Below are 25937 nucleotides of genomic sequence, written 5' to 3' on the forward strand. Positions count from 1 at the left end.
ATATATGGTAGGAAGAGTGTACAGTACAGTGTATACAGTGTTTTTTGGTTTAGAATGTGTCTTATCTTGCATAAAACACCAACACTCTGTGCCAATTTAGTCCTGACATATTTTATATGAGGTTTCCAGTTGAGTTTGTGGTCTATTATCACACCCAGAAATGTATTCTCAAATACCCTCTCCAGTTTAATACTATCAATCATTAGTTCAACCGGTGTATTTACTTGTATATCACTTTTACCAAATATCATGAATTTTTGATGATACAAAAAGAGAGAACACAGAGGAATACAAGAAAAACTGTGGATTTGGTATGACATGTGTGAATCTCACCTCTTGGCCAGCAGTAGCTTTCTATAATGTGTGAACAGAATCTCAGCTGTGGCTGCTGGTTCTAGACCCCAGCTGACACTCGTTAGTTCTGCCGCTAAGCTGGGCTGGTCTCTCCTCTCTGTCTCTGAGACGCAGCTCAATGTGATTGAGTTCTGCCGCTAAGCTGCGATGGTTCTCTCCTCTCTCTGTGACTCAGGTCAATGTGATTGAGTTCTGCCGCTAAGCTGGGATGGTTCTCTCCTCTCTCTCTGTGACTCAGGTCAATGTGATTGAATTCTGCTGCTAAGCTGGGCTATTGTCTCCTCTCTCTCTGTGACTCAGGTCAATGTGATTGAGTTCTGCTGCTAAGCTGGGCTATTGTCTCCTCTCTCTCTGTGACTCAGGTCAATGTGATTGAATTCTGCTGCTAAGCTGGGCTATTGTCTCCTCTCTCTCTGTGACTCAGGTCAATGTGATTGAGTTCTGCCGCTAAGCTGGGCTATTGTCTCCTCTCTCTGTGACTCAGGTCAATGTGATTGAGTTCTGCTGCTAAGCTGGGCTATTGTCTCCTCTCTCTCTGTGACTTAGGTCAATGTGATTGAGTTCTGCTCCTAAGCTGTCTGTCACTCTCCTCTCTCTGAAGCTCAATGTGTTTGAGGTATTTTTTACGGTTTAGGCTCCAGCAGGTTATAGGTTCAGTAACACACAGTCTACGAAGCCTTTCCACTTATAACACATTATAATGCATTGCAACCACAATACAGTTATCACTGGATGTGTGTAGTTATAATGTGTGTAGTTAATAATCATGCAGCATAGGTATAATCTCAATGTACCACCACTATGATGATCTTTGCCTGTTATTGTAGTGTAATGATACAGTATGTCAAGTATCATAAGTAATTATGAAAAATCTTTATACTAGATTATGAGTATTCTTATAAAGCATTATACCTGTCCAATGCGTGATTGTAACTATAACCTATATAATGCATTATGATTGTATTACAAGTACAGTATGATTATAATGCATAATGACATGCTGCATAGACCGTGTTCAGGACACTGAGCTAGTGTCAGTGTAGCCACCCTCTTTTGAAATAATTCAGAAGGTTCATGCTTCTTGTCAAATATTTTCACAATTATTGAGCCACTATCTGCTCTTTATCAAAAGCCAAAGAAAAGGTGCCTCAATAGAAAAGTCACCTACTTTATCACACGGACACACTCCTGTGATCGATACGATTTGTGTTCCCAAGACCATGTAGAAATTAAGTCACAGTTGGTGCTCATATGGTTAACCCCAGGAAGCGGAGTGAGGGGAAGGTTTCCATTGGCCTGCCGTTGTGCTGTAGTCAGAGCTCTAGTATTTCACAGAGCCAGAGGGACGGGCCTCTCCATGCAGCTCCAGCCCCCCTCATCTGGTTCTATTTAAGGCCTCTGGTGTCGACTCTTATGATTGGCGTACACAACCCCCCTACTCTTCCTCCACCTCCAGACCCAACTAGAGCAGAAGGAGGCTTTTTAGCAGACTGTTTATTTTCCAGGGAAAACCGTTTCTCTCTCCCACTCCTCCACTGTCCCATCCACAACTGGCTAAAGCTCCCTGCTATCTCTCTCTCTCTCTCTCTCTCTCTCTCTCTCTCTCTCTCTCTCTCTCTCTCTCTCTCTCTCTCTCTCTCTCTCTCTCTCTCTCTCTCTCTCTCTCTCTCTCTCTCTCTCTCTCTCTCTTTCTCTCTCTCCTTCTATGTAGCTCTCTCTGCTTCTATGTAGCTCTCTGTTCTTCCTCTTCTCTCCATCTCCCTCTCTTTATCCCTTGGTCCATCTATCTAGGTCTACCTACAATTCAATTCTGTTGGACTATACGGATACGGACCCATAGAATGGATTCTCCTCATCTGACCGCTTGATGCTTTAATTGTCCCTGAGAGAGGCTCTCGTCTTAAGGCTTTCCGCCTCTCCGTTGGCCCTGTCGTCGGGGCTTGGAGAGGGATGCAGCTCTATGGCCAGACTCTTGAGAAGACGCACTGAGCCCCTGCGCGTGTTCTCATTGGCTGAGCTCGACCAACAAATCGGCCTATGGCACAACAACGGGTGCCCGGCGGCGGGCGCTCTCGCGGACCCATGGCTGGCAGCTGGCTGACAGCATGTTTTTTCCCGTCAACCCCAGGTCTGGACGCCTCGGACCCCATGCTGCTGGAGCAGTACGTGGTGGTGGCCAGCTACGACAAGCAGGAGCCGGCCGAGATCAGCCTCCAGGCCGGGGAGGTGGTGGACGTCATCGACAAGAGTGAGAGCGGTGAGTGCTTCACACAAACAAACAAACACACGCAGTGCAGAGAGCATGTGGTGCATGAATAGTACACAGTAAACACACACACACATTGAAGACTGCGGGGGCTGTGTGTCCCCCCAAACGGCTAAACACAAACACACATCAGGCACCAGGGTTCCTTTCTTTCCTGCATCCCCAAAAGTCCTCCTCCTCCACTCCACCTCCTATTTCCCTATCTCCCACTTTCCTCTGCCCCCCCCCCCTCCCTGCTCTCCCTCTCTCACCTCCCTCCCTCCCAGTCGGCAGCACTGCTAAGCTGTGCCGTGGCCCCATCTGGAGGCTCGCTTTGGCCTGCAGTCAGCTCTGTTTTTCCCCCATTGTTGGTTTAGGCCGAAGGCCAGAATGTTGCCTTTAGCAGGAGGAATGTCTCCCAGACTCCTATATTAATTATCCCGCCTTAGTTTAATGGAAAGAGAGGAAGACATGCTGGATTTACAGATACCAGCTGCAGTCAGCTGTTTAAGGCCTCCAAGTGGCGACGGCAGCAAGCAGGTCAAGACACTGTGTTTCAAGTTGGAAAAGGCTTGTTTTTTTACTGTTCCTGGTTGAGACAGTAGGAGTATGGCTTTACAAAAGCTGCGATTACTGATGGTGGTTTGTGTGTGTGTGTGTGTGTGCGTGTGCGTGTGTGTGTGTGTGTGCGCGCGCGCGTGTGTGTGTGCACGCATGTGTAAGTATACAGTGTATGACGTGTGAAATATGAGTATTAACAACCTAATGGTGGGATTATAAATTGTTTATTTAAAAATTATTTCAATATGCGGAAGTTTCAGCAGTATCTCCTGTGCTGTCAGTGTATCTTCTACAGCCTAGTTATACAGTCAGTATAACTGACATCCATGACAGAAAGGATAAGACATACTTTACGGGATACTTGTGTTTAAGTTTTAAATACTAATTTAACTCATTTTGTTTCACTGCTGCCACTGTAGCTGGATTTCATGTTAGACCAGGATGCTGGGCTGAGCCAATCAGATGTCCCCGATTGACACATGTGACCAATCGATTCCTTGTGCTGTGCCTGTTGTAATAAACAGGAATCACCGTGACGTAGGGATCACTTCCATATGTATACAACTTTATTTCACAATTTTTAACAAGCGTAATATGGAAAAATCACATAAAACTCAAAAATGTCTTGGGGTTGATCTTGATAGATAATAAAATGGAGACAAATATACATTAAAGATACAGACAGGGTAAGCTGTAATGTAAAGCTTGTAAATTATATATTTTCTTAACATGGTAACATGGATAATATTGAAACTATGTTGTTGATTTTATATTGTTGACATTGGGGGCAACAGTGTGTTCCCTTGGCAACGATCCATATTTCACCGGCCAATCCATATTTTATAATGACACCACTCTACTGTAGTGTTTCTAGTGAGAAGGGTTGGATGTCATTTTCCCACCTCATTTTCACTGAGATTGTGACACTCACATCTGTCATCTAGTTCGCCTGATCTCGCCTCCCAGACGCACAGACAATTTGCTCCCACTGTTGGGAAAATTGCCTACATTTGAGCCGTTCATTTCGCTGTTCATCATCTTTGTCACGCTCAATTTGTGTTCTAAATTCACATGTCAGATCTTTGAAATGTCATGTTCAGCGAATCATTATGAGGCCGGTGATAGCCTATGTGATTTTTAACAGTTGTGTCTTGAAAACATTAAAGATGAAAATGGGTGATATTGACTTTATAGACCCTTGAGGTCCCCAGAACATCAGAAAGACTAAAGCTAAAAACAAGAAATAAATGCTGATTTATTTTGCACATAATCTCACACACACCAAAATACTAAACAGTTTTGCACACATTCATTTAGTTTGACAGTTATTGAGAGATGATAAGTTTTAAATACAGTAGACCTCCGGTGACCGCATCCTAGTGTTGTGGTAATCACTGTACAAAGATTCCTATGACAATCTTTGTTTACCTATCGTTTCATTGAGCTGTAATTAACACAACACAAGGATTCAGTATCCTGTGATGACATCTCATTAAAAGAAGGCTCCCGCCTTCCTCGGGTCAATGGTCTCTAACTACACACCCTCAAGACCCCTACGCTCTGCATCTTCTGGCCGCCTCAGACCCACTCTTATCCAAGCTCCGGGAGGGTCATCAAAGAGAAGTCGCCTATTCTCGGTCCTTGCCCCACAATGGTGGAACAAACTTCCCACCCCAGTTAGGACAGCCGAAACCAGTCCAATCTTTCGCCGTCGACTAAAGATGTACTTCTTCAATCATTATCTGAAATGAAAAATATAAAAAAATTAAGAAAAATAAAAAATCTAACCCTAACCTTACTGTCATACACTTGTCCTAATACTAACCTACATTGTAGCACTCAACACTTTGATGAACATTGTTGCTCAGCTGATAGAGTTGTAACCTTCCTGATGACTTGTCGTACAGAACTTGTACTGTAAGTCGCTTTGGATAAAAGCGTCAGCTAAATGACAAAATGTAAATGTAAAAGAATAACCGTCTACTGTCAAGTGTTTTGGGATATGTGTGAGCTTGATGTCCAAAATAAATCAGTGTTGTTTTTCAGTGAAGTGCCCCTTTTAACTATTTCTCTGCCACGCAATAGCCTCATCCTTAGCAGCTGACGCCAGCACTGTAAACGGTGGGAGTCGCTCACCTTGTTTGCAGGGCTATAACTATTTAAATATTATAGCTATATATGCAATACTATGGCCCTATTGACATCGAGTATCTATCGTTCAAGATGTGAAAAAGGAATATTTTTTCCATCCATACATTGTCGTTTTATACCGTGGTGAATATAAGTATAGTTTTAGAGTGGTCTAGGATAATTCCTGGAAGGCTAGTAATAGGCCATGACGCATATTATACTTAATCCATTGGCATTTCGTCCCTATACATGCTACAATAAAAAATGTAAATGCATATGATTGGTATATTATGTTCCATCATGCATGCATGAAAGGGGGGGGGGGGGGGTCGTTTATGATTAATTGATTGTCAATAACGGCATTCGTTAGTACAACAGTATACGTTGATCAGAGCGATGGCTATGAGAACAATGGACAACCAAGCTGAAATTAACGTTAGATTGCTTTTACCTGTGGCCGATGACACTCCAAAAAGAATATTCCAATTATTTGATTGCCATCTGCTAGATCGTATGTCCATTTGGCCCACGCCATAAGCCCCAAAAGCATAATGATTCTGGCGTCCCGAAGGCGATTCAATGTGATCTAGTGTATATCTTGATCCACGTTACAAGATAACTCCGCCCGGAAGACTTTCAATGACGCACAGTCATACTTCCTTCAGAAAGTAAGTGCAACATCGGCCGCATACCACCAGGCGGCGGTATCGGACCGTTGTGATCTCAGACACAGTGCCACACATTTCCACAGCACAGCAGGATGAATTATGAATTGAAATAGTGAATAAAAGAAATAACGATCCAATAACAAGTATATTCGTTGTTGGAAGTATTCGATTGGCGGGCTATAACGAGTTAACTAGAATGAGAATGAGAATGAGAATGTCATGGGAATGAGTTAAGGGTCGTGGGGAGAAACAAGCACATCTTGTTAACTCATTGGGCGCCAGAGGTCGCTGTGGGCGTATGGCCGTGTGTGCCAGGATTGTAATGAAATGGGGGTACATGCCGGTGTTTGTAGTGCTAAAATTATATTAAATATTATAGCTATGGATCTAATGATATAGTCGATTGTCATTGAGTTTCTTATGGTCAAGATGCAAGAAACAGATAATTTTTTCATCAATACATTCCCGTTTTATACCGTGGTGAATATGAGTATAGTTTTAGAGTGATTCTGTGTAATCCCAGGAAACTCCGCCAAACAGCGTTTTACTGCATTTCAATATAAATTGTGCCATTCCTCGCCTGGATCAATAATCAATCTGAAATCAACGCTAGATTATCGGTATTATGTTTCATCATGGATGCATGAAAGGGGGGGGGTAAAGCCGCCCCTGCGTGCTTTGATCGCAACCAACGGAACACGCCACACACACACCCCACCACAGACACACGCTCCGATCGCGGGGAAAGAATGATCGGATCAACGCAAGATTGATAACATATAGCCCTTACCTTGTCTATGATGTACTGCAAAAAGAATAATCCAATTATCTGATCGCCATTCCAAGTACTGATCGCGATCGTGTTTCCAACATAATCCAGCATTGAACATGAACGGGGGGGGGGGGGGGGGGGTGACCCTCGTCGATGCATCCGTTATAACCACTTGCCCTGCCCGAGTATTTAGACCCCGCCTGCACGCCGCAGCTCGGCCCAGACACCAAGCCACATCGTTTCAAATGGAGTGCAATAGCGGCCGCAAGGCGTTAGGCGGCGGTATTGGACTTTTGCGATATCAGATCCATCCCCAGTGATCACACACAGCTGCCTGCATGTTTATGAATGGAAATATCGAATAAAAGAAATAACAATTCAATAACGTATATATACACGTTGTAACTGAGGGGTACAATTCCCTGACTGTATTGAATAAGTATGGTATCATTAAACCACTACTGAGTTATGTACATTACTACTGGCCATACAGTACACATGTATATGTGATGAACACCCACACAAGAACACGGCTTAACAAAGAAAGTCCTGTTTGGAATATTTATTAGAAGAGCATCAATATTATCTTACAGTATTGAGAATTAGAGTCGCGCTTGTAAGGCGAAGAATGTGCATGAATAGGTCAAGAGCGTAAATCCATGAGCATATTACGAAGGGGATAATTAATACCACCTGTAGCATAAGAATTATATAAGGTACACTCGTAGGTCAGCTGGAGATACTAGGGGGGGGTTCCCTCCGGTTGTAAGCCAGCAGGGGAGAGGATTTGTCGGTAGCAAAAGTCTGGATCAACGAGGAATAAAGAGACTCCAGGTACAGGAGACGGTGCAATAATCCCTTGGTCCGTAGACAAAGCAACAGCTATTCTCCGGTATGCACTGCAGCATGGATGAAAGCTAGCCAGCCTCAGAGTCCTAGAGGCGGGCTCGACGGGGCTCCTCACAGGGTAAATCCCACACGGTAGTGGGGGTAGACGATTCTCTGCTCCAGCAGCCACAGGACCAAAGCAATATAATCCAGCCGAAAAGGGCTCTGCATTCGTCGGTGTAGGTTATCCAGTGTACATATCCACACGGTTCTCGTCTAGGGCTCCTCGGATGGCGGCACAAGGTTAGGCCGCCCAGCCTGGATAAGCACACTAGCTCGGTACGATGAAACGTTGGTAATGCTAGTCACTGTAGAACGGTAGCCGCACGATACACTATACATAATAGACTATTACTTAATAATAGAATAGGTCGAACTCGACGATACAGCGTTAAACTCTGACACTTCAGCTATCAATTCGCACGTGGTCTCAAGGCTCTATTTCGGGGCGAAACGGGCCCACTTCACAGCACGTTGTATCGTGGTGAAGGCTTCTGCTTTTAGTTACTAAGTGCATCTGTATCCACCTGCGCCGTATTTATACGTAAGGTGAATAATCTAGTACCAGCCTTATTTCTGTCTCGTATTACTGCGCAAACCTGGGCATGTTGAGACATGTCTTAGCGGTGACTTTGAACTAGACATTGGGGGTATGGCCGTGGGGCCTAGGGGGTCGCTGTCCAATAGGAGAACGAATATTATGGTCTGGCCTGTACTAGGTAAAGGGATATTCCGTGTATATGTACAAAGAATATACAAGGGATATCAGACGATATACAAATACTATACAATATATCTCAAGTAATAAATATATATATTCGGTTTAATCTGACCCTTTGTAACACACGTGGTTGGCGTTATTCGATTGGCGGACAAGCGCGTATATATGTGTGAACGGCGCAGAATGAGTTATAATAATAATAACAGCAATCATACCAAACACTGCATCGCGATTGGTCGAGCCATGCTATAGCTTGGGCCACTATACAAGGGGCACCTGCCCAAATGCCCTTTTATTTTTAAGAGGATTTGTCATCTCCATCTCAGGACTGGCTGGAGAGGAATGGGCCCAGTAATGGAGCTTGACGTACAGCTTTAATAGTGTGCTGAGACAGTAAAACTGTAATGGGACTCATGTGTTTTTCAGAGAGAGAGAGAGAGAGAGAGAGAGAGAGAGAGAGAGAGAGAGAGAGAGAGAGAGAGAGAGAGAGAGAGATAATGAGAGAGAGTGTGTGTGTGTGTGTGCGTGTGTGTGTGTGTGTGTGTGTGTGTGTGTGTGTGTGTGTGTGTGTGTGTGTGTGTGTGTGTGTGTGTGTGTGTGTGTGTGTGTGAGAAAGGGGAGAAAGAGAGGGAGAAAGGGAATGAGAGAGAGGGGAGTATGTGAGTGAGAGAGAGGGAAAGAGAGGCAGAAAGAGAATGAGTGAGAGGGGAGTGTGTGTGGTTGTGCGTGTGTGTGTGGAGAGAGAGAGAGAGAGAGAGAGAGAGAGAGAGAGAGAGAGAGAGAGAGAGAGAGAAGAGGAAATGGTGATCAGGGAAGCAACTGGACTTTGGTTTCACGTAGGGTGTGAGTGAAACCCCATGCCATGGAGGCCTTAAGGAAGAGGCCAATAGAGTGGGAGCTCTTTGAAGTGTCACGTGTCGTCCCTTTGAGTTAGTCTGTTTGTTTTCCCTCCTTTTAGTCCAGTAGGGATTTGAACCCGCCGGGGAGTCACTGTGAGGCAGATATTCCAACACCTTGAAGTCCCTTTTGTTTTTTTTTCCAGGGGGGCATACAAGGCCCTCCCTTCCTCCTCTGATGTGCTTGAACTTGAAGCGCGTGGCCCTCCGCCTTTTTCAGTAAACCATTATGACCCCGATGTGTTTTCAGTTGATCGTCTCTGTGAGAAGCTATGGTTTGCTTTTTGCGTTAGTATGGCGATGAGGTGCCATGCGGAGTGATGAACTCGTAACAAACAGATCAACAGCTGTACTGTAAGTTCATGACCTGACGATTATCTTTTTACTTCAGTGACGCTAGTTTCGTTCTCTTAGCTTGACATGACGGATCGTTCGCGTAAAACTCTCAGCTCGGATGATTCATCCACCTGGCTCGCTAAGGAGGACCAAGTCCTTCACTCGTTCATCATTAAAAGCAAAAACAGTAGTCTTCTGTAGTTGAAAAGGACTGGTCTCTGCTACTTAAAACACAGCCTAAAGCCATGGGACATATTTATTGGGCACTGATGGGCACTTTCACAGAGGTTTGAGAGTAAATACAACCCCCCCCCCCCCCCCCCCCCCCCCCTCCCTATGTCTTGCCGCAGGGTCTGTTTCCAACAGCTGCAGCAGCACAGCGTTTAGCTGAAGCTCAACACCTCCTGCATTGGAACTATAGGGCTAAAGCTGCTCCGTTTGGCCGGTGACATCACTCCGCAACGCTCTGCCAATGCTAACAAATCCAGGTGCACACTAAGACGATTTCAGAGCTCGTTTGGTTTAGCATCCATCCCCCTAGCAGGATAAGTATGCACCTCTTATGGTCTCTGACAGATTGATCTGTGAATTACATAGCTAAGTGGGGAACATGCTGGATATAAGCTCTTTATGAACTTGCAGTACTAAAAGGGCTCTGTTACCCCTCTGTTTGCAGTGACAAAAAAGGTGGTGTGGGATTTTTATAGACCTCCTGAGCTACAACCCGCTACACTCACAGATCTTCGCGTAAAAGTGATGGGTTTTTGTACGCTTCACATGGAAAAATTTCTTCATGTGGACAAATTCTCATCTCGTTTTGATCCACGGTGTTAAGCGTCTTGGGTTTCATTCAAGTTGCGATACATGAGACGCAAAGGCACGAGAGTTGGTGATAAAGAATTGAAATATCGCAGCACATGGCGGCTGGGTGGCGTAGCGGAGATTGCGATCGTCACCAATGCAAGAGACTCCGGTCTCGAATCCCGGTGTCAGCATTGCCTTCGGCTTGGGCCGGCCGTCATACTGGCTCATTTGGCAGAGTCAGCGGGTGGAAGTCGATGGGTGGGGATTGGGCGTTGTGGACAGCGACCCCTACAGGTCGGTTGGGGGACGCCTGCACAGCAGAGACAGGAAGTGGCGAGGGTAATGTGAGCCTCCCACACGTTACACCTCGCCAATGAGAGTCCGCGCTGGCAGGTGAAAAGATGTGACAGGCTGCCTCCTCGTGTGCCGGAGGGAACACGTGATGCAAGGCTTCTATCCTCCCTACAACCGACCAGTAGGGGGCATAGTCGAGCAACGTTCAAGACAGGGGAGGGGAGAATTGGATACACGAAATTGGGATGGGAGAAAAATGGAAAAATAAGAAGAAAAAGTGGATACAAAAAAATATATATATCGCAGCACATCAACACAATAGGCTTAATGTAGCTTCATTATAGGCCATAGAGGAGGAGATATCCGACTGTTGGCTAACCCTGGAGTAAAGCCACCATACTGTGACTGCTGCTCCGCTGCCGTAATGGAGAGTTTTCCTTACCTTGGATTAGATAATATATGCCTTTGACAGGGCAGTGAATCTAGGTCAGACCTATAAGCAAGCTCAGCTTTCCCCCCCTTTTCCAGCCTGCACTCTCAAAGCCAAGGCAGTATTTTCCGTTGCACAGGGTTTGATGATACTGCTTGTGCGTCTTGGCCCCATTTTTCATTTGGTACAGTTATCACAGTTTATAATGATTCATGCCGGGGCGAGTGGATGTTTGCTGTTATTGAGCCAGGTACATACGCAAGTAAATCACTGTGGGACGGAGAGAGGCACAGGCTGCTTACTGTCCTGTTGATGTCCTAGGTGTGTTCTGTTTAGCTTTCCCTGTTGTTTTTTTTTTTTTTACAACTTAATAAATTCTTCTGGAATAATTCCCGCGGAGGACAGAACATTTTATTTGCCAGGATCCGTGACAAAACAAATGCGAGGCTTGATGATCTTAATCAGTGTTATGAAATGAATCGCTTGAAACGTTGCATGGATACAAACTATATTTCAAACACAGAAGGTTCCCTGTGAGCGTTTAATTAAAGTTTGCGTTTCAATTTGTGTTTGTTTGATATGCATATATCAGTGTTGTCCTTGCCCTTTCTGTTTGATTGCAGTAATTTTATTTGTCTATTTTCGCAAGAGTTTACCAGGGAGAGAGATGCTGGCTCAGGAGGAGAGGAGACTAGAGTGAAGCGAGAGACTTGGAGGGAATATGGAAAAAGCCATTTCCTGCCAGAGTTAGCGGTTCAGAGAGGTTGGTTCATTATAATGGCTTAATGGATCCTCCAGGATGCCTCCGCAGCTTACAGTAGGTTGGAGAGATGCTAACCAGAGCTATGCTAGCAGCACCACAGTCCTCACTGCATTCTGCAGTCGGTCAGTTCAAATCCACTCCGGTCAACCGTTTTAAACTTGGGACACTGGTGGAATAGTGTACCAGAGGAAATGGAATTTGCCTTAATTTTACCTTTGGAATTGGATGCATGCAGCCTGTCTGCCTCAAGGGCAGACATAGGCCAGCCTTGCCCGGTCTAACCCAGATAATATCCCTCTCCTGACTGGTCTGAGTTTACCCTGGCCCCGCTCCAAGTCTCTAGATCTCTGAATTGTAATTTGCCAAATTAACTCCAGGAATGTCTGTCTGTGTTGGAGAGGGCAGCTCAGACCTTTCAGTCCCTCAGGCTACCCCACCAAGCCCCCACGGTACCACCCATGTATGTCCACTACAGCTTTGCTTCAGTCAGCAGAAGAAGAGCTTTGTTTAAGGGCACCTATTGTCCTGATGTTCACAGCCCTACCTCCTTACCTTTAGTATCTGTTGTGTTTAGTACATGACCACTGGCAATTTTATGGCATTTCGCTTTTTATTCATCTTCAGAGATGAGCAAAAGGAGTAATAATGACCTTCAGCAGCAATAATCACATTGGATACGATTAGTAGCCCTACATGAATTCTAGCTCGTAGACATGTACCAACAGATCCAAAAGGCGCCTCTCGCTCACTTAAGAATTTACCATTAGAACTAAACCAGCGGGCGGGCTATCAGGCTTTGTTGATTTGTGTGTCCATTCTCACAAGCGCACAAGCTGTGTGTATCTATTCTACAGAGTTGTGAGAGCAGACTGTGTGTATATATTGGTATGGTATGGTATGGTATGGTTTTTATTCTTAATCCCCGAGGGGAAACATGGTTTGCCACCAGAGTGAATACAAATACACAAACAATAACATACAATACAAGTTACATAGCACAGTAAAAAGAAGAGAAGAAGAGAGCCTCTCAACACATACAGTACAAGTAACATACAGAACAAGTTACATAACAAGAGGTGGACGCGGGCAAATACTGTGGCATGGTCATGCTGGACCTACAAAAGGCCTTCGACACTGTCAATCACTCCATTCTGATTGACAAGCTAAAAGCAATTGGTTTTGATAGTCTATCAGTGAGCTGGATGCAATCCTACCTTGAGGGGAGAGAACAGATGGTGGAGGTAAATGGTACCCTACTAACCCCCCCCCCTCACAGTGAGCTGTGGTGTTCCACAAGGAAGCATACTAGGACCGCTACTGTTCCTAATTTATGCAAATGACATGTCGTCAGCTTGTGACTGCAATTTGTTCTTGTTCGCGGACGACTCAGCCCTGCTGGTCTCTGACAAGAACAAGTTACAGGTTGAAAAAACCCTCAGCTCAGAACTCGGCAGAATCTGCACCTGGCTCGCTGATAACAAACTATCATTACACCTGGGTAAAACAGAGTCCATTCTCTTCGGATCAAATAACAAACTCACTGTAACTTCTCAGTTACAGTGGGTGACAATATTGTCACAAGGAAAGATGAAATTACATACCTAGGTTCCATCCTAGAGGCAAATCTTTCCGGTGACAAAATGGCATCCAATGTAATAAAAAAAAGTCAACCAACGAACTAGATTCTTGTACCGGATCTCCTCTCTGGTAAACAAGAATACCCTGAAGACTCTGGCAGGAGCACTCATTCAAGGGTACTACGACTATGCTTGCACCTCATGGTACCAAAGCACCTCAAAGGCGCTAAAAACAAGATTACAAACATCACAAAACAAACTGGTCAGACTACTGCTTGACCTTACTCCTAGAACCCACCTCACCCCTGCCCACTTTGACTACCTAGGATGGCTTAGAGTAGACGACAGAGTACAGCAACTTGCAATGGGCCTGGTCTACAAGATACACTACACGACTAAGGTACCCATGTACATGTCAAAATACTTCCCAAAGGTCAGTGAATACCACGACCACAACACCAGAGGGAGCTCCACAAATCATGTTAAACCCAGATTCGGCTCAAACAAGGGACTAAACACGTTTCGCAATTATGCCACATCAATGTGGAACGCCCTACCCAAAGCTGTAAAGGAATGTGAATCACTACCCACTTTCAAAACCACTCTCAAAGAGCACCTACGGGAGACTGCAATTCGAAACTGGCCCCTGTAAATGTACAGTAAATGTCCTAACCCAATAATACACGAGACCCTCTTCTTGGGACCAAGTAAGGTTTTGTCGATATTCCAATGTACAGTTTTGCTTGTACAGTTGTACAGTTTCCCCCACCCTGCCTACCCAACCCCCCCTGACCCCCCCCCACCCAACCACCTCCAATGTACAGCCCCCCCGACCTACCCAACCTCCTCCAATGTACAGTTTCTACGTCAAATGTATATACTCTCTTTTTTAGACTATTTTTGTATCACAAACAGTACTGTATTAAATCTGGTATGTCATAAATGTATAGATGTAGCAGTACTGTCTATCTGTATGTCGTGTATGTCATATTATGTTATGATGAATTGAAAATGGGGGACCCTGATGTAAACAAGACGAAAGTCTTTCTCTGGTCTGCATCCCCTTAACAATTGTGTGTATTGAGCTGTACTGTATTGTACCCATTCTGCAATCTGTTAATAAAGTTTCCAATCACTCAATCAAACACAGTAAAAAGAAGAGAAGAAGAGAGCCTCTCAACACAGAGCTAGCGGTGTTCGTTAAATAATTTAACCGCAGCAGGAACAAAGGACCTTCGCTCAGTAGAGCGCCGATCACTAAATGAGCTTCGCAGAGCATCTACGAGCTTCGCAGAGCATATTCTACAGAGTTGTGAGAGCAGACTCTGTGTCTCTATTCTGCAGAGGTGGGAGAGCTGTGGGACGTAGTTTAGAGTAGGCCATGAGGGGATCCATTCAGAGGTGAGGGGGGTGGGGGGGGGGGGTGAGGGGGGGTTGTTTCTTAGGTCAACATTAGCTCTTGAAAGTAGTTTTGTGCCATTTTCGCCTGCCCTTCATAGCAGAACCACCCAGGTAATTGAAACCCAGTGTTTTATGAAAACTGGAAGAGTGTGTGTGTGTGTGTGTGTGTGTGTGTGTGTGTGTCTGTGTGTGTGTGTGTGTGTGTGTGTGTGTGTGTGTGTGTGTGTGTGTGTGTGTGTGTGTGTGTGTGTGTGTGTGTGTGTGTGTGCATGCGTGCGTGCGTGCGTGCGTGCGTGCGTGTGCGTGTGTGTGTATTGGGCTGGATACGTTTCCCCTTCATGCTTTGATACTGGATATACAGTACTGTTAATAAATACAGAAGCCAGGATATGAATGGGTTTTTCTCTCGACAGTGGGATCATGTGTCCACAGCACTGCTGAGGCTTTGCATTCCTCATCACTTCAGACCCTGTTTTAAAGAAAAACAAAAACAACATGGCCGCCATGCTGCTGAACCCGAGCGTATGAAATCTGTTGAATAAGCACGTTTTTGTAGTCAAATACATGCTCCTCACAGTTAGATATTATGCTTGTTTTGTTTGCTTTATGTAACCCATCAAGGATTTTTCAGAGATTAATGTAATGTTAAGTAGAAGGTTATCTGTTTTAATGGTTAATGGTCAATCGGTCTTGTATGTCAATGTTAAAGTATGGGATGTGGTTTATGTACATATTTCAGTTTTGTTCTTTGGTTTGTCCACATTCATCATAGACAAACACAGTCCAACATGGCAGGAGTTCAGAGAGTCTGTTGTTGATTACAGTAAAAAGAAAAGGAGGCATGAGTCTTTAACCTGATAGGGTTTCCAGATGGCAGGTACTATGGCTGACAAATAGAGCTCAGAACGGTCCCTCTCTCTCTCTATCTCTCACCCACTCTCACTCACTCTCTCTATCGCACCCTCTCTCTCTCTCTCTCTCTCTCTCTCTCTCTCTCTCTCTCTCTCTCTCTCTCTCTCTCTCTCTCCATCTAGCTACAGCATCTCTCTCGCTCTCTCATTCTCTCACCTTCTCTCTGTCTAGCTATCTCTCTCATTCTTTATTTCTCTGTCTAGCCACCTCTCTGTTTCTAGCCTATCTCTAGAAACAGAAATCGCTACCCTCTCTATCTTTCTCTCTGTCTAGCTATCTATTTCTCTCTGTTTCTAGCTATCTCTCTCTTTTTCTCTCTATTTCTAGCTATCTCTCTCTCTCTGTATCTCTCACTCTCCTCACAGAGGTGTACTATAGGGTGAATAGGAGTACGACAGCTTCATCACTTTGAAGCCTGTGCCAAACATCTGCTCACATGCTCTACTTTCTCCTTTCAGGAATACCCCCCCCCCCTCCCCCCCCCTTTCCGTGGTCATATTACAGCAACACATGCAGCTTACATAATCGGCATTGTTTTTCATTACTCTTTGTAAACTATACAGAGGAGGTCATTTGAAAATATATATATATTTATTTGTTTGTTAGTGTTCTCTGAACTGTGGATGTCATGCTGTGTAACATAGGCTGACGTGGACATTTTTTATTGTAATCTTTTTCTCAGTATTGTAAAGCCATGGCTGGCAAGCATGTCATTTAATTTAGTGTTGTAACCACCACACAGCAGGCCACATCAAACAGCATGCCATCTCTTCTGCAGCCTGTGTCGTGCACATTATAATGGTCCCCTGGAATAAAACAACAGCGTTGTCAAGACAAACCATTTGGTTTCCTGCCATCGGACGCCATGACATTTGAGGCTAATGTTTGTGGTCGTTTGTGATGTTTTAGAAGATCCCCACTAGAGGTGTGTGGGTTTCACTATTGCCTCACTCAACTACTCACCCAACAAAAGGGAGGGTTAAAAAATGTGACTCAGCCTAAAAGGTCGAAGGCACTATTTATTTTAAAAATGTTGCCTGAAAAGCTATAATTGTTGGCAATCAACAGTTGGACATGGATCTTTTCTTCATCCTCACTGTAATTCTACAAACTGCTGTGCATCAGTCCAAAGCCTGTCTGTGATCCTTCTTTTCCTCGTACAGATAGCAAGGCAGACAGGACAGAGGAGTGGAGAATGAAGAATGAAGAATGTAGAATTGATCCAGCTGGAGAGAGAGAGACACTGACACAGACCAGGATACAGCTATAGAGAAAGAGATGCTTACAGTAGATAGATGGACACAGATAAAGATGCAGGTGTAGTCATACATTAGTTATCTAATAGCCTGACACGCCAGACCATGGAATGTATGCTAGCTAGCTTGGTGTAGTCGTACATTATTGATCTCCTAGCCTGACACACCAGACCCATGGAGTGTACACTCGCTAGCTTGGTGTAGTCGTACATTATTGATCTCCTAGCCTGACACGCCAGACCCTTGGAGCGTATGCTAGCTAGCGTGGTGTAGTCGTACATTATTTCTCTCCTAGGCTCACACATCAGACCCATGTAGCGTACGCTAGCTAGCTTGGTGTGGTCTTACATTATTGATCTCCTAGCCCAGTGGTTCTCAACCTGTGGTACGGGTACCACTAGTGGTACTTGGGACCCCTGCTGGTGGTACTCAGAGGGATCCCTGGAATCTCAACGTGACTTCATTCCTAAATTGTATTATGAACGGCCCGCCAGCACTGTCAAACAAGAATGAATTATTCCAAAAAATTCAAGTTGCAATTTCTTTCTTCTCTAGCAATAGCTGTCTCCACAGGACCCCCATACTATGTCCGGAATGCTGCGCGCCAACCGTATACTGCGCACGTAATACTGGAATACAACTCCATTCAACGAGGCCATGTATCCTTGCAATAATAGCCATGGCGAATGCACCTAAAAGAAGAAAAGTTGATGAAGAAGGCGGCCGCTTCCAGGAGCGGTAGAAATTAGAATGTTTTTTTCACTAAATACATAAGCAAGTGTGTGTGGTGTGCCTAATTTGCGAACAGAGCGCTTCCGTTCAAAGGAAAACTGCACCAAAGCAAGCTATGAAGTGGCGATGTTAATTGCAAAACAGTGCAAACCTTTTACAGAAGGCGAGTTTATTGAAGACTGATGAAGGCAGTGGATAGCATTTGCCCTGAAAAGAAGCAAGAGTTTGCTAATATGTGTCTTGCTCGAAACACCGTGGCCAGGAGAGTTGAAGAATTATCAGCGGACATTAAGGGCGCGTTCACACCTACGCTGTTTGGTCCACTTTAAGTGGACCATGGTCCACTTAAATGAATAGTCCGTTTCGTTTGTAGAGGTGTGAACACAAACCGAACTATTTTGAGGACCAAACAACCGAACCATGGTCTTCTTGAAAAGTTGGGACTCGGTCCGTTTCAATCGAACTATAGTACCTAATCCAGGAAGCAAAGTAGCCTACAGTGCATTGCAGTGTGGCTCTGAAGTCAGACTCGCACCGCTTGCGTGAGTCTCTCCTCTCTAGACTCGCGCCGCACGCGGACAGTCTCTCTCTTCCTCTCTCTCTCTCTCTCTCTCTCTAGACTGGCGCCGCGCGCGGACAGTCTCTCTCTCTCTCTACTCTCTACTCTCTACTCTCTAGTCGACTTGCGCCGCGCTCGTAATGACAGTATCTCTCTCTCATTACGCGGCAACTGTTTACGTTTGTGAGTGCTATAGTCCAATAGATGAACGACATGGCGACTGTATGTCCTTTGTTTACAAATTAGATCCGCACCAAAAAGGTTAGTGTGAACGCAGACCTAAATCAAACAATGTATCAGGGGCCTTTCTCACTCACCTTTTGGGATCGAATCACTGCTCCCGGGAACGGGGGGGAGTGTTCTCACTCAGACGGACACACCCCTTTTGGGATCGAATCGGCGCTGATTCGTTTGACCCCCCGCTGAACCTGGGACAGTTGGATTAGGTGGTTTCGGATTCGGGCCAGTGGGAGCGGGGGGCGTGACACACACAACGTCGTTACTGTCATGCTCAGTGCTCACAGCTCAGTGGATGAAAACATCATTTTCACATTTGGTCCACCAGAAAGTCCGGAATATCCGTGGCTTGTACCTGTTAGGGTAGTGTCAACTTGAGCCCAAGAGCAGAACACAGGGGAGAGGAGAATGAGGCGGGTTAGAGAATGTTAGGAATGTGCGACAGGGGGAAGGAAGGTCACTCCGTGTGATTCCCAAGGAGAGTCCAGGCTAGGTGATTCCCAGGAAGAGTCCAGGCTTGGTGATTCCCAGGAAGAGTCCAGGCTAGGTGATTCCCAGGGAGAGTTCAGGCTTTGTGATTCCCAGGGAGAGTTCAGGCTGGTGGTGTCTTGGGGTGAGACGCAGAACGGGAGCATGTAGTCCTACACACAGAGAGGTTAGAGCAAGGCAGGTTAAAGAGACAGAGCAAGCAACAGTAGAGAGTCCTAGTACCACGGCTGGTGAAGCAACACTCGGACGGTGAATGGCAGGAAACGCAGGACTCATATCAGAGCCGGTGATGATCTGACGAGTCTCAGGTGCGTCGATTGATGCCAGGTGACAGCGTGTGGAAGCTGGGGTAGGAAGCTGCTCATATAAGGGCGTGGAAGCAGCAGGTGAGAGAGAGGCCCTGGCCGCCTGTAGCTGTTCCGCAACCGTTCCTACTTCCGGGGTAGGCCTGATTGGCCCCGACAGGCACGTGACCCCCAGGAGCAAGCGCGCTACTGCTGGAGTTCGCTTCGCCTTTCACATCGCTGCCGTTGGCGAAAGCAGACAAATGAATGACTAATTCGGTCAGAAATAACGTAACTAATAACGTTAGTAAGCACTGCTTATATGCTTATTATGTCTGCGGGGTACAGTAAACGTTTCTCCCGGTACATTCTGAAGAGCACACCGCTGTATGTTGGAGAACCAGCGGTACATTCTGAAGAGCACACCGCTGTATGTTGGAGAACCAGCGGTCTTCCTCACTCGAGTGAGACTAAAGCCGTGCACAGCTCAGCCCTGTGAGACGCTTATGTCTGCGGGGTACAGTAAACGTTTCTCCCGGTACATTCTGAAGAGCACACCGCTGTATGTTGGAGAACCAGCGGTCTTCCTCACTCGAGTGAGACTAAAGCCGTGCACAGCTCAGCCCTGTGAGACGCTTATGTCTGCGGGGTACAGTAAACGTTTCTCCCGGTACATTCTGAAGAGCACACCGCTGTATGTTGGAGAACCAGCGGTCTTCCTCACTCGAGTGAGACTAAAGCCGTGCACTGCACAGTCTCTAACAGTGTAACAGTAAGAAGCATTTTGGATAAAAGTATTCTGTACTTCTGTATGACAACAATGTATGCCTTTCAAATGTTAAATGATTAAATGATACACAGCGAAATCTACGCTCTCGCCTCTCATCCTGCTCTCATCCTGCTTTCGCCAACGGCAGCGATGTGAAAGGCGAAGCGAACTCCAGCAGTAGCGCGCTTGCTCCTGGGGCTCCCGCTGGGCGTGGCCGCGGCGGGTCACGTGCCTGTCGGGGCCAATCAGGCCTACCCCGGAAGTAGGAACGGTTGCGGAACAGCTACAGGCGCCCTGGCCGTGATTGTAACAGTACCTCCCTCCCCCTCCCCCATGCTGCTATGATGCCTGAATTTCCCCCAGGGGGATCAATAAAGGAATATCTTATCTTATAACCCCCCCCCCTTTAAGACAGTATGAATAATAAGACATGTTCTCGCAAATATTCCTCATTTTCTAATTTGGAAAATAATGGTACAGTAGAACTATTTTAACCTTTTTTGCTTTAACCATAATCATATTGCTATGAGAGCAGTGTTTGACATTATCAACATACCTCTAAAACAAAGATAGAATATAGGCATGTTCTATTAGAAAAAAAAATCTGGAACACTGTTATAATATCTCTACAAGCTTATGTATTTATTTAGATATTGTAAGGAATTTTGGCACTTTTGCGGTAAGATTATAATGACACAGGCCTGATAAATGGCTACGGTTGGCCGATAATATTGGCTGACCGCTATATCTGTCCAGCCCTACCAGCTATGCTTTTCGGACTTGTCCCAGTTAAGCTGGTGAATGGATCAAAACTCTACAAGCGTGCATGCCTGGGCCCTGGACACAAGCTAGCTTCATTCATTCATCTCTTTTGTTCCTCCCACATCTGCTCAGACATTCCCCCGCTATCCGGAAAAGAGAGCACATATCTCTCTTAATCTCCTTTCCACTGTGTCCCGTTTCACCTTTCGACAGCTATACATCTTCCGTTCACATACATACCTATAGGTTCCACCCGTCGTCACGTCTTGAGACCCGCACCTCTTGTTGAAAAGTGTTGCCTTTCGTGTTGCTCATACTTCCCACCTGTCTGATGTCAACCTACATTGGCCAGGAAATCAGCACTTGTGTAGTGGGCGGGTGCTTTGAAAAGGTATTTTTATAGCCTCGTTTGAGGTTCAGTGAACTCAGCCTAAGCACCTGCCATATGGGAACATGGTGGACAGATACAGGCGAGGTGGTCCTAGCCATCAATAACAGCATAATATTTACACAGGCCATAATAATGAATGGGGGGTGTACTTCGGTAGAAAATAAATATAAGTATTCTTTGGGCACTTTGAGCCACAAGCCGAGTGCCATATTCTTTTTTTTATTGGTATTTCGGGTGAACTGCCCATTTACAGCTGCAGTAGGCAACTTTGGAGAAATGAGCAACAGTGAGTTTACCTGCCCAGCAGAAATAGAGCAAGCTCTGCATCACTTTTCAAGCCCAAACACGAACAACAAAGGTTTTCCCCAGCTTTAAGTTTAATAAAAAAATAATTATAATAATAATAATAATAATAATAACAATAACAATAACAATAATAATAAAAAGATATTTCCCAGCCTCAGATTGACAGGTGGTTTTACACATTGTGTGTACTTTTTGATGAGGAATGCAATGGTGGTCTTAGTTTTCTAATGATACTGACTTGGCAGGCCAAAGACATCTGATTGGTTGCTGATGCAGGGAACTGATGTTTTTGGCCAATCAGATGTGTTCCCCGGGGTTTGCGTCGGAAAACTAAGACCACCATCACGTTCCTCATCAAAAAGTAAACACAATGTGTCGAAACCACCTGTGGATCAGATGCTGGGAAATATCTTTTATTATTATTGTTTTTTAATTCAACTTAAAGCAGCTGGTGCCTCTGGGAGTCTGTGGAAAGTGACGCATGCTGCTCTATTTCTGCTGGGTAGGTAAACTCACTCTTGATAATTTGCCTAAGTTGCCTACTGCAGCTTTAAGGTACTACAGCTAATTCCCACATTTTCTTAAATTTCTACAGCAGCCTAGCTGGAAGGCCAATATGAAATTGTGAATTTGTGAATGGTCAGTTTGACTTAATTTGCCATTGTTACAGGCAATTCTGCTCATCACTTTGTCAATATTAACCACACGATTCGTCATGCAGTTTCACGATGTGTTACAGTTGGGCTGCGCATTGAGTTTAGAGAGATGTTTTTCCTAGGATTTAGGCCTATTGGAGTGAAGAATGACAAGCCTCATGCATGAAACAAATCTGGTTGTATTGGACAAATGACAATCATAACGTCACCAACTATTAGCGTCAAATGAAAGGAAAATTCTGGAATCTTCCTTGTGTTTCCAAACATCGTAACTCTCAAAAGAGCTGTGCACTAAGCGTCCAACTCCCAACGTGGAAGGAAAAATGTCTGTATTTTGAGAGCTTTGGTCAAGTGCTGTAGACGCTAATTTTATTTCTTTTAGCCTGACGCTCTCCGTCTGATTTACTGGCGTAGGGTTTCTCTGAAGCCACAGTCTCGGTGTAAAGACTGAGCACATTACATGGCTTGTTAGGTCCTTGAGCCTCTGCCAACATGGGGCTCAGGGCCAGAACCCAACAGCACAAGCCTTCTAGTCGCTGGACCCACCCTTACTTTATGTAAAGTAGTCCTACTGTAGAAATCGATGCTGCAGCCTGTGCACGTATATAGCTTAGCGGGTCATTGAGTTTATACAAAACAGTCTTGAGTGTGTAGGCTATAGATGATTACAGGTTACACAAGGATGCCCTCGGCAGACCGACGGTGTGTTGACAGATCACGTGTCGTCTCTACAACGAGACAGGAATGAAAGCACTCGCACCGGAGTCACGGGCCAACGTCTCTGCTTATGCTCACGCACTTCAAGGTTTTTCACATTGGATGAGATAGATGCCTTTGAAAAAAAAGATCAAAGGTGCCTCCTGCCTGACTCTTAACCCTGCAGTCTGCATCCATGGGAATTCAAACTCCCTTCGTCTCCCTCTGCTCTTTCAAACGCTGCTGCTCAACCAAGATTCCTGTAATCATGTCATGGGAATGTCAATGCTTACACGATAGGTAACAGCAATGGCTTCTTCCGTTTATTAGTAGTTCGATGCATGACTGTCTCTATAGGATAGATAGTTTTAGATAATCAGACATCTTGTTATCCCCTCATATGTACATATATATGTACACTGTTCATTTGCATTTGATGTTCAATCGTGTAGGATATCTAACTTTTTCATCACAGCGGGGGGAAATGTAACTCCGCCTGACTATTATTCCTGTGTAACTAAACAACCCTCAAAACATACTGTACACTTTGGCAGGTGTACCCTGGAGGCGTAGGCCAGCTGCAACTCTGTGATGAAACACTCATATCCACATTATATAATAATAAATAATAATAATAATAAACTGGACTTTTTGAAGAAGTCTTTATTCATCATGCAGTGACACACACACACATGCGATGGGCGGCACACACAGGAACACACACATGTAATATTTTTTGGGGTCGCAGATGAAATTGAGTCTGCGCTTGACCCATCCCGTTGTCCTTCGCCCCAAAGGGCAACCGGGAGCAGATAGGGGCTGCGGCGTGGGGCCCAATCCAAGTGCTCCTGTCTGTCTTCGTCAGGGAACGCGACAGTGTTAGCACTCTGTTGTGCATGTTTTTCCATTGGGTTTATCTTATCGGGAGGGGAAACCCTTGCGAGCACAGGAAGAACATGCAAACTCCACACAGAAAGGCCTGGGAGATACCCCACCTGGGTATCTGGCAACGCGGAAACCTGGTCCCCAAGCGGGAATCGAACCCTGGACCTTTTAGCTGTGAGGCGACAGTGTTAACCACTATACCACCGTGCCGCCTGTGGTGTCAAGAGAGCCGCCAAGGGTCTCTTACGGGTCGCCAAGAGAGCCGTGTCGGCCATATTGTGCCTCCTTGAATTTCCCAGAGGGGATTAATGAAGCAACACTTGACTTGACTGTTACCACAACAAATAAGGTTTACATGTGGTGCCTATCAAGGGCTATTTCTGTGAGGTCTTTGTCATGTCTGTCTCATGCAGAGTACAGACACCGCCTCACAGTTGCTAGGTACAGAGAGAACTTTGTTGAATAGCTTACAATGACGAAAGTATTATGGCACTTGGTGGTTGTAGCCAGTGTTTTGTTTCATATTCAGCTCCATTAAGTATGCCCTTAGGGGCTTGTAAAACACTTCACTTTATTTACTTCATTGTCTTTGTAAAGAAAAATATGCTATGTATCCTTTTCAACCTATTAACTAACCTATTTGTCATTAACCTCTTAAGCCTGGAGCCTATTTTCTGAAAATCCGCCTAAGAATACATAAATGGAATATTGCTCCACTTCTACAACCTACATTTGCATATTCTGGTATCTAGGGACATCTATGGACCTCAGTGAATGTATTCCCAGTGTCAGAAATATTGTGTCTATTACTAGGCTTGCTTAAATTGTGATGAAACAAAGGAGAATATGAATTATGATTTTTCTTTGCATCTTTGACAGTGAATAACACCATGCTAATAATGACCAAACATTCAGTACCTTCTTGAGATCATGTGTACAAAAAATATAAGGAAATGAATAAAGGGAAGATGATTAAACAGAAGGTTCTGTAGATACAGTACTGAATTCTCCCATCCGGACCAATGCAATTTGAAATATTATTATAGAATACAGAATAGCAGGCTTATAAATTACCTTATTATAGCCAATTCGCACATTTATATATATACATATATTATCTTTCAAATGGCCAAGTTCAATTTGGATTTAGTATCACCAGGCGTGCATAAGAACAGATAATGAAATCTACTGTAATCAAGTCAAGTCAAGAGTTTTATTTGTCACAGCATACAAGCATACAGTGAAATGCGGGGGGTCATGCCCGCAGCGATTGTGCAATAATACAAGTAATAAGAATAGGAATGAGAATAAGACATTTGTGCAATAATACAAGTAATAAGAATAAGACATAACAGGTATAATGTACATACAATTTACAAAAAGCATCGTAAGACATGCTAAGGTCCTGCGATAGTGCAATACAATGTTAGCTACGGATGAGGCACTGGGTCTTATGTACACTACTATACAATGCTATACTATACAATCTACAGTTATACTATGTGTCCTTATGCTAACTTGCTATATCCATCTATTTACTATACAAGAACCACTCCCGTTCTTTTTTATTTTTTAAAGTGACTTTTTCATTGTGTAAAGTGACCGTTGAGTGTGAGCGTGTGCAGTTTAGTTTAGTTTATTTGACAATTATTCAAATACATTACATGTTACAACAAGTCATGCATCCTAACATTTTCAAGGATAGCACAAAAAAGTCACAGACTTATTTCCATTGTGGTCCTTGGTCTCAGCAGCACATGGTATTTACATAAACATGTATTACACATATTACCATCAGCCTACAGTATATTGCTAAAAATAGAATTAAAAAGTAAAATACAACATTATTAATAAAATATACAAATACAATATACAAAATTTACAGACACATTAAAACTACACTACATTAAAAACTAGAACCTTCCTTAGTTACTCTGGGACATTTTCTAGGAGCCATTTCCTAACGTTCACCTTGAAACTATACAGGTTCACGATCTGTTTGGTGATCAAAGGCAACTCATTCCACTCCTGTGCTCCTCTGTGAGCAAATGAGCACTGTCCCATCTTTGTTCTACACCTTGGAGGATGCAGGTTTGCTATGCTAGATCTCGTTCTGTGGCTGTGTGATTCACTAACACTAGGAAAATAGTTACTAAAATATGT

At 44.6% G+C, this 25937-nt stretch overlaps 1 protein-coding gene across 2 annotated transcripts in view; it reads left to right on the top strand.

The window, feature by feature from the left end:
• The window catches only part of LOC311234957 (SH3 and PX domain-containing protein 2A-like), a 134372-nt gene that overhangs the window by 83998 nt on the left and 24437 nt on the right, over positions 1-25937 (top strand). For both annotated transcript variants that reach the window (XM_084322246.1, XM_084322247.1), the window contains exon 7: positions 2483-2611. In XM_084322246.1, the coding sequence (XP_084178372.1) occupies positions 2483-2611 (129 nt within the window). The remainder of the gene's footprint in view (positions 1-2482; positions 2612-25937) is intronic.

Source organism: Notolepis coatsorum, assembly GCF_963971535.1.
Source record: "Notolepis coatsorum genome assembly, chromosome: 9".
Lineage (NCBI taxonomy): Eukaryota > Metazoa > Chordata > Actinopteri > Aulopiformes > Paralepididae > Notolepis > Notolepis coatsorum.